The sequence below is a fragment of the Conger conger genome, chromosome 7 (genome assembly GCF_963514075.1).
Source record: "Conger conger chromosome 7, fConCon1.1, whole genome shotgun sequence".
NCBI lineage: Eukaryota > Metazoa > Chordata > Actinopteri > Anguilliformes > Congridae > Conger > Conger conger.
In genome coordinates this window covers 60,473,263-60,482,686 of record NC_083766.1, presented here as the reverse complement: position 1 = coordinate 60,482,686, position 9,424 = coordinate 60,473,263, and the positions used below count along the sequence as shown (strand labels likewise).

Sequence of the window (9,424 nt, the reverse complement as noted above, 5' to 3'; positions counted from 1 at the left end):
AACAATTAAGGTTCACAGGGAGGTAGGGAGGGATGGGGAGAGGTGCTGTTTGAAGAGGTGTGTCTTCAGCTTGCGCTTGAAGGTGGGGAGGGATTCTATAGTTCTGACCTCAACGGGGAGTTCGTTCCACCACCGTGGAGCCAGAACAGACAGTAGTCGTGAGCGTGAGGTGGAGGTTCTGAGAGGGGGAGGTGCCAAGCGGCCTGTGGAGGCTGAACGAAGAGGTCTGGCAGGGGTGTAGGGTCTGATGATTTTTTGCAGATAAGCTGGGGAAGACCCTTTAACTGCTTGGAAGGCTAGCACCAATGTTTTGAATTTGATGCGAGCCATGACAGGCAGCCAGTGGAGGGAAGTAAGCAGGGGGGTGACGTGTGAGTATTTGGGAAGGTTGAAGACCAGACGAGCTGCTGCATTCTGGATGAGTTGGAGGGGTCTGATGGCAGACGCTGGGAGGCCAGCCAAGAGGGAATTGCAGTAGTCCAGGCGGGACAGAACCATCGCTTGGACCAGGAGCTGGGTCGAGTAGGGGGTGAGAAAGGGGCGGATTCTCCGTATGTTGTATAGGAAGAACCTGCAAGACCGGGTCACCGCCGCAATGTTCTCGGAAAGGGACAGTCTGCTGTCCATCACCACGCCGAGGTTCCTTGCACTGGGTGACGGCGTGAGTGTGGTATCCCCGAGGGAAATGGAGAGATCCAGATGGGGAGAGGTATTAGCAGGGATGAATATCATTTCAGTTTTACCTGGGTTGAGCTTTAGATGGTGGTTGTCCATCCAGCTCTGGATGTCCCTCAGGCAAGCAGAGATACGGGCTGAAACCTGCGTATCAGACGGCGGGAACGAGACGAAGAGTTGGGTATCGTCCGCATAGCAGTGGTAGGATAGCCCATGTGCAGTGATCACAGGGCCAAGGGAGCGAGTGTAGAGAGAAAAAAGAAGCGGGCCAAGGACTGAGCCCTGGGGAACTCCTGTGGCGAGGGGCCGAGGTGTCGATACCGAACCAGCCCAGGCAACCTGGAAGGAGCGACCAGAGAGGTAGGACTCAATCCAGTCCAGGGCTGTGCCACAGATGCCCGTTGCTGACAGGGCAGACAGGAGGATGGAGTGATCCACAGTGTCGAAGGCAGCAGAGAGATCTAGAAGAATGAGGACAGAGGAGAGGGAGGCTGCTCGTGCGGCATGAAGTGACTCACTGACGGAGAGGAGTGCAGTCTCTGTCGAGTGGCCCGATCTGAAGCCAGACTGATGGGGGTCTAGCAGGTTGTTGTTAGAAAAGAAGGAAGAAAGTTGAGTAGAAGCGGCTCGTTCTATAGTTTTAGAAAGGAAAGGAAGAAGAGATACCGGGCGGTAGTTCTGGATGATGGAGGGGTCCAGGGTAGGCTTTTTTAGCAGCGGAGTGATGTGGGCCCTCTTGGAGGATGCCGGAAAACAGCCGGAAGACAGGGAGGAGTTGACAAGGGAGGTGACAAATGGGAGAATGTCAGGTGTGATAGTTTGGAGAAGAGAAGAGGGGATAGGGTCAAGGGCACAGGTTGTAGGGCGGTGGCAGAGCAGGAGTTGAGAAACATCAGAGTCTGTAAGGGGGGAGAAAGTGGAAAAGGAAGGGATGGGCCTAGAGGGGGGGAAGGGCACAGTGAGGGGGGCGGCGGTTGTAAAGGATCTGCGGATGACTGCGACCTTCTCATCGAAGAAATCAGCAAAGTCATCAGCAGCGAAGGAGGACTGAGGAGGAGGAGGCGGTGCGTTGAGGAGAGAGGAGAAAATGGAGAACAGTTTCCGGGGGTTAGAAGCAGAGTTCTGAATTTGCAATTCCTGTTACTATTACATAAGACATAAAGCAATAATTCAACGATCACATGGACAATGTTTTCAAGGTTTTACCGGGTCTATTTACTATCTAAACAGCAGTTTTGAATATTTAATCTAGGAGAGCAGTCACCGGTGTAATAACAGCAGTGCCCACAGGGCACTGTGAGAGTGTCCTGAGCCTTTCCTAAAGGTGGTGGGTTACAGGCACCTTCTCTTCCCATGACCCCTGTGACCTCTCAACTAAAACACAGCCACAGTCCATCTTCCCCTTATCTCCTTCGGCGCCGATGGCCCGAACCTCCCCAAAGGTAGTCCAAACAGTCCAGTCCAAAAGGTTACAAGACATTCTATTACATTACATTATTGGCATTTGGCCGATGCTCTTATCCAGAGTGATGTACAGTTGATTAGACTAAGCAGGAGACAATCCTCCCCTGGAGCAATGCAGGGTTAAGGGCCTTTCTCAAGGGCTCAACGGCTGTGCGAATCTTATTGTGGCTATACCGGGATTAGAACCACCGACTTTGCGTGTCCCAGTCATTTACCTTAACCACTATGCTACAGGCCGCCCCATCATATCTAAGAATGATGTAGTTGGGAGTTTTCATGATAACTGCATTATGCTGTAAATATGTATTTGTGCCTCTCATGGTAATATACCTTTTGGATAAACCTGATTTGGGTCAATGAAAGGAGACAAAACCCCAGATTGCTTGGTTTCTTCTCCTTATCTCCGAAATCCAGGCCTTAGTTCTTGACCCTAAAAGTGAGTCACCCATCTGGAATTTAGAGCCAACCCCCACCAGGCAGTGGTCAGGGGGCTAAAACACATGGCTTCTACAGAGACAGCTTCTGCCCAGTTTCCCCTCGGCTCCTGGATGGTTATGATATCAAAGGTAGACTGTTACAAAAACTAGACCATTACACCAGTCGCACTGAACCAATCAGAATGACACCAAACATGACTATATTCTGACCTGGGATTATCATGAAACATCTTTATGCCATCTCCAGTATTCCTGTGCTCTAACCCTTTAGGGAATGTGAGAGAAGGGGGGCTCCCCAGGGGGCCCAGGAAGGCTCCTCCAGGACCAGCTGACCAGCTGACCAGCGCATGACACCAAATGTTACGTATTACTGGCTTACAACACAATTACATTAACAGACAGAAATCAGGAACATTACACTGGAGACACAAGGCTCAATATTATGACGGGGTGGAACAGTGGGTGACAGTGTTAATCAAGAAGCTGTCAACACAAGGCAGATGTGCTGTCAATGGGTTAAAAAACTGAATTAGGATGTACTGCTGGCCACACATACAGCATTGACGTCAAAACAGATCTTTTTCAATTGACAGCAGCAATCAGGTTGACATTTTTAACCTGGTGGGCAGGTAGGAATCTGGATTCTTTTATTTAGATTCATTTAGAATGCAGCATTTTATTTGAACAGAGATGCATCTCAGGCGCCCGGGAGACTGCCCTGCTTTCACACAAAGCCTGGGCCACATTCAGGACCATGGTCAGAAGTCTGAACTACAGACATTGCAGTTTTTATTACATTTACATTACGTTACATTACATTCATTTATCAGGGGCTTTTATGCAAAGTACAATAAGAAGTATACCAACGGTCATTTCAACAAGACAAAACAGGTCGGATAAGGTGTAATTCGCTTAAATAATCAGTTCTCAGCAGCCCCGAACATCAAGCAGATGACACATGGTAAAAAGACATGGTCAATATGCCCAGGTATTACATGTCAAAAAATATATAGTTAAGTTAATCGACTGCACCTCCGAGATAAATACGAATGCAAATGTGTTAGCCCTAGATTAACATGCAAGGTAGAACAATAGGACAAGTTAGACGGGTGATGCACAAGTGACAATAGTTTTGGGTACTCCCGCAGGGGATACAACTAGTTGACATACAGTGTGAAGAGATAAGTCTTCAGACTGCGGCTGAAAATGGGCAGTGACTGAAAAGGGAAACACACACACACACACACACACACACACACTCACACACGCACGCACGCACGCACACACACACACACACACACACACTCACACGCACGCACGCACGCACGCACGCACACACACACACACACACACACACACACACACTCACACACACACACACACACACACACACACAGTGACATACATCTCAATTAAGTAACGGGTAATTAATTGCACCACAAGACATGTTGCTTGCTGATGTGACAAATTATGCTGCAGCTTTAATGTAATAGATAAAGGTAACTAGTTGATACAGGTTGGTGAACCCCAAGAGTTGTATTATCATCCTGCCTGTCGTCCCGCACTAGCTATAAAAGTATGACTACTGCGGATCATTCTTAAGAGTTCAGCTTGGACTGTGCATTGTGTACTGGGATTGCATTTCGCCCCTCCAACAAGTAAGTATAGAGTATTCTTGAAAGGAATATGTTCGACATTTACGCTTAAAGATTGCAGTAAGTTCCGTGATGTCCTTAAGCAAGTTACCTATTTGCTAGCACGTTCTGGGACGAATTTTGTCCAATGAATTTCAGCGACTTAAAACATATGATATGGAACGCAAATAAAATAATATTCTTAATAACCTAAGCTGTTAACTTGAACGTAGTTTGTCTGTTTTTTGTTTGGTTTTTGTAGTTCAGATTGAAAACAGAAGTAAAGCCGGATGTCAATGGAAACAACAGCGCAAGACTTGGGTAACATCACCCGCCCGGTCGGATTCTACATCAGAGGTTTCTACGCGCTAAAAAATGGAGAATATTATTTTATTTTTCTGGCGGTTGTTTATGTCCTGACACTTGTGTCAAATGCAATCTTGATGTTAGTCATATGCTTCGCAGAAACCCTCCACACGCCCAAGTACATGGCCGTGTTCAGCCTGGCTGTGGTGGACATTAGTCTCAGCTCCGCTCTCATTCCCCAAGCTGTCTATATGTTTGTCTTTGATTCAAAATTCGTATATTACAACCCTTGCATAGCACAAATATTCTTCGTTCATTACTTTGCATCAATGGAATCATTTTCTCTCTGTGTTTTAGCCTACGACAGGGTCATCGCTATATGTTTCCCATTAAGATGCAATGTTATGAATACCAACTGTAAAATGATGCTGATTATTATTGTGGCTTGGACAATACCGTTCATCATGTATGTGGCGATGACTGCCTTGATTCTCCCACTGAAATATTGTAAATCGACTATTGTCAACAGCTTCTTCTGTGATCACGGACCGGTCTTTAAGATTGCTTGCGGTGATTATTCTAAAAACTGGTTAATGGCCAGTATTAACATTGTAGTCTCGTACTTTGCCCCTTCTGCCTTCATAGCTGTCTCATACATGTTTATTATTAACGCCATTTTGAAGATTAAATCGTCAGAGGGAAGGTGGAAAGCGTTTAAAACGTGTTCTTCGCACTTAATGTTGGTTGCTATATTTTTCGTTCCTTTTTACATTACCTACATCGTGGCATGGGTTAATGTGAACATTGATACGGACACCAGAATTATTAACACGTCCCTGGCTTCCTGTATTCCTCCACTTATAAACCCAATTATATACTCTCTAAAAACCGAAGAGATATTGGAGCAAATTAAAAAGTACCTGAGAAATCTGAAAATAAAAACTTCTCCCTGCAGTTAATAAATGCCAGCAGTTGATAGATCCCAGCAGCTCATCAATTAAGAATCGTATAGGCCTACTGGCTATATTGGATACAATTGACTGGATGGTTATTTGCTGTTTTTATACAAAGAGTTCCGTAAGTAACAGTCGCAAAATGTAAAATTAAACCGCTTATAACTGCAGTACAGAGCCAAAGGAGCAGAAATGCTCCACTGCTCAAATACTTATATATCAGGGTCAAGAAAATAGGTGATAAGCCTTTTTTACATAGAAGGAACCCAGTAGACTTCTTAAATAAGACTGCAAGCGTACAGCTTTCGGCCAAGCAGTTAAGATCAACATAACACAAATAGAAACACGCGAATTGGAGACGCATATTTTATGACCGAAAAAAGTCCCGGAAAGTCCCAGTCTTTAATTCAAACTTAAATTCGCTTAAATACTCCTGGTTGAAATCTGTGAACTGTGAACTTAATGACTTAAACCACCTGATCTGAACAGGACAAGAAGTTTTAAAGACAGCGTCCACGATTTTCAACCATTATAGTATGTTTTGCTTGAGCAGGTGACCAGTATGTTTTGTCATATTTTGGAAAATTATGTTTTGAAGTGCCCAGGGCCATGAACAGAATCTAAAATAATAAAAATTAAACAAGAAAAATAATACGCAAAACATCTATTTTTTAATCTGTAATGTTGATGTACTATAATTTCATTGGTGTGCAATGCTTGTGGAGATACATATTGACATGTTGACATGTTATCACAGTTACAGTGCATCCGGAAAGTATTCACAGCGCTTCACTTTTCCCACATTTTGTTATGTTACAGCCTTATTCCAAAATGGAATAAATTCATTTTTTTCCTCAAAATTCTACACACAACACCCCATAATGACAACATGAAAGAAGTTTTTTTTGAAATTTTTGCAAATTTATAAAAAATAAAAAACTAAGAAATCACATGTACATAAGTATTCACAGCCTTTGCTCAATACTTTGTTGATGCACCTTTGGCAGCAATTACAGCCTCTGTAACAGTCTTTTTGAATATGATGCCACAAGCTTGGCACACCTATTTTTGGGCAGTTTCGCCCATTCCTCTTTGCAGCACCTCTCAAGCTCCATCAGGTTGAATGGGGAGCGTCGGTGCACAGCCATTTTCAGATCTCTCCAGAGATGTTCAATCGGATTCAAGTCTGGGCTCTGGCTGGGCCACTCAAGGACATTCACAGAGTTGTCCTGAAGCCACTCCTTTGATATCTTGGCTGTGTGCTTAGGGTCGTTGTCCTGCTGAAAGATGAACCGTCGCCCCAGTCTGAGGTCAAGAGCACTCTGGAGCAGGTTTTCATCCAGGATGTCTGCTTTCATCTTTCCCTCAATCCTGACTAGTCTCCCAGTTCCTGCCGCTGACAAACATCCCCACGGCATGATGCTGCCACCACCATGCTTCACAGTAGGGATGGTATTGGCCAGGTGATGAGCGGTGCCTGGTTTCCTCCAAACATGACGCCTGGCATTCATGCCAAAGAGTTCAATCTTTGTCTCATCAGACCAGAGAATTTTGTTTCTCATGGTCTGAGAGTCCTTCAGGTGCCTTTTGGCAAACTCCAGGCGGGCTGCCATGTGCCTTTTACTAAGGAGTAGCTTCCATCTGGCCACTCTACCATACAGGCCTGATTGGTGGATTGCTGCAGAGATGGTTGTCCTTCTGGAAGGTTCTCCACTCTCCACAGAAGAACGCTGGAGCTCTGACAGACAGAGTGACCACTGGGGTCTTGGTCACCTCCCTGACTAAGGCCCTTCTCCCCCGATTGCTCAGTTTAGATGGGCGGCCAGCTCTAGGAAGAGTCCTGGTGGTTCCGAACTTCTTCCATTTACGGATGATGGAGGCCACTGTGCTCATTGGGACCTTCAAAGCAGCAGAAATTTTTCTGTACCCTTCCCCAGATTTGTGCCTCGAGACAATTCCTTTGACTTCATGCTTGGTTTGTGCTCCGACATGCACTGTCAACTGTGGGACCTTATATAGACAGGTGTGTGCCTTTCCAAATCATGTCCAATCAACTGAATTTACCACAGGTGGACTCCAATTAAGCTGTAGAAACATCTCAAGGTTGATCAGTGGAAACAGGATGCACCTGAGCTCAAATTTGAAATTTTCTTCCTTAATTCTTTTGAATTTTTTGAAAATCTCAAAAAACCTTTTTTCACATTGTCATTATGGGGTATTGTGTGTAGAATTTGGAGGAAAGAAATGAATTGAATCAATTTTAGAATAAGGCTGTAACATAACAAAATGTGGAAAAAGTGAAGTGCTGTGAATACTTTCCGGATGCACTGTATATCTTGCTCTGTAGCGTGTTTGTACAGCATTTGTATTGTTGCAGAAGAGTAGTTTGTGCACGTTTGTATGTGTTTGCAAACAAGCATGTATGTATGTAGGCCTATGTGTAAGAAAGAGGGAGGGGGAGAGGGTTGATCAGGGAACTATACAATTTCAGCTCTGCCAATAAAATTATGCAAATAAATATAATTCTCCGCTTGCACTTCTTGGCTGTCAAGAATGGTGGCCCCGTCACAATTGATATATTATTACACAATAAAGTGTTCTATAGTATGCCAAATGCTGCATTAAATGCTATAACTTTAATGTTTTATTTTAGTTTTCTATTTTGATTTATTTTGTTCATAATGCAGCTTCCTTGCATTTAAACAAAATATCCCATTTTGTTCACATTTAAGAAATTTCCCCTAAATGTATTACCTTATTGTGTGTGTTATCCAAAAATAATGTAAGCTAAGTGTTTTATTATTTTGTGCTTTTGGACTTTTAATTAAATGTTTAAGCATTAAGTTAAATTTAAAGAAATATTTAAGTGCATAGAACATTTAGCTAAATATTTAACAAGATGTATAAATCACTTGGCTAAATATACAAAACATGTACTAAGTGCATGAAGCATTGAGGTAAATATTTAGCTTAATTTATGAACAAATAATGCTTCCAGATGTGTGTTTGTATGATAAGCCAATCACCAACACACACACAAAGCTTTCCTAATGTTCCACACTGTCCTATGTTTTAATAGAACGTAACATATTGCAAAGGTGGGGAGCTGAGTGTTTAGCCACCTGTTGGAGAATGTGATTTGTGTTTGTGTTTCAGGTTGAAATCACTATCTTGCTCCAGATTGGCTAGTTTGCAATGTGTTATGTAATGTGGAGATTTGGTGAGGGCTATGTGCAAACTGAGTGTTCCTGTGCTTATGCAGTCAATGTGGCTGCCCCTTTAAAATACCACTATGAGTCATTTTGAACATTTGCTGGAAGTGGGTGTTCTTGCCAGATGCCAAATGACTGCAACTGTCCACTCAGCCTGTGGGACTGGATGGTATGTACTGTTCAAGAGACCCAAACGCAGACCGGGGGATATTTAGAAATCGTTGTTTATTCAGTCCAGTATCAAAAGTCAGTTAAATAAGAGAACAAATAATGCCAAAATTGAGATGCAAAAGTAAACAGTCCAAAGTCAAAAATCCAGATGACCAGTAATGCAAAGGTACAAAAGGGCAAAGATCAAAACCCAAAAATCAACAAGGCAGACAAAACAGAAGGGATAAGTCAAACTTGTAATCAAGCAAAGGGTGTCTTGGGAATGTCAAATAAACAGGCTTAAAAGAAATCGGCTCTGAATATTGATCAACATTCTGACAAGGAATACAACTGAGACCAGGGTTTAAATGCACAAAGGGATGAGACAAAGTGTGCGAGGCAAGGGAGTGGGGATGATCTCACAAATAAACATCAGGGGAGAAACATGAACGGGTAATCATACAATAATGAGGGGGAACCAAAAACGAGGACTGGAATCACAAACACACCTATGTTATACAAACGGCTCCGGAGTAGGGAGTACACAATTGCACAGAATTAAGGGACATAGTGATAGGGGAGAACAGGTGCGA

At 43.7% G+C, this 9,424-nt stretch overlaps 1 protein-coding gene across 1 annotated transcript; it reads left to right on the top strand.

Moving 5' to 3' along the window:
* The first annotated feature begins 4,653 nt into the window (after window positions 1-4,653).
* On the top strand, window positions 4,654-8,630 carry LOC133133510 (olfactory receptor 8D1-like). The gene is made up of 2 exons (XM_061249612.1): window positions 4,654-5,362; window positions 8,626-8,630. The coding sequence occupies exons 1-2, from the start codon at window positions 4,654-4,656 to the stop codon at window positions 8,628-8,630; spliced, it is 714 nt and encodes a 237-aa protein (XP_061105596.1).
* Window positions 8,631-9,424: the final 794 nt, after the last annotated feature.

Bases quoted from the DNA above. Each gene is read 5' to 3' on its own strand.
- LOC133133510 (XM_061249612.1), top strand. From the start codon at position 4,654: ATGTTAGTCATATGCTTCGCAGAAACCCTCCACACGCCCAAGTACATG.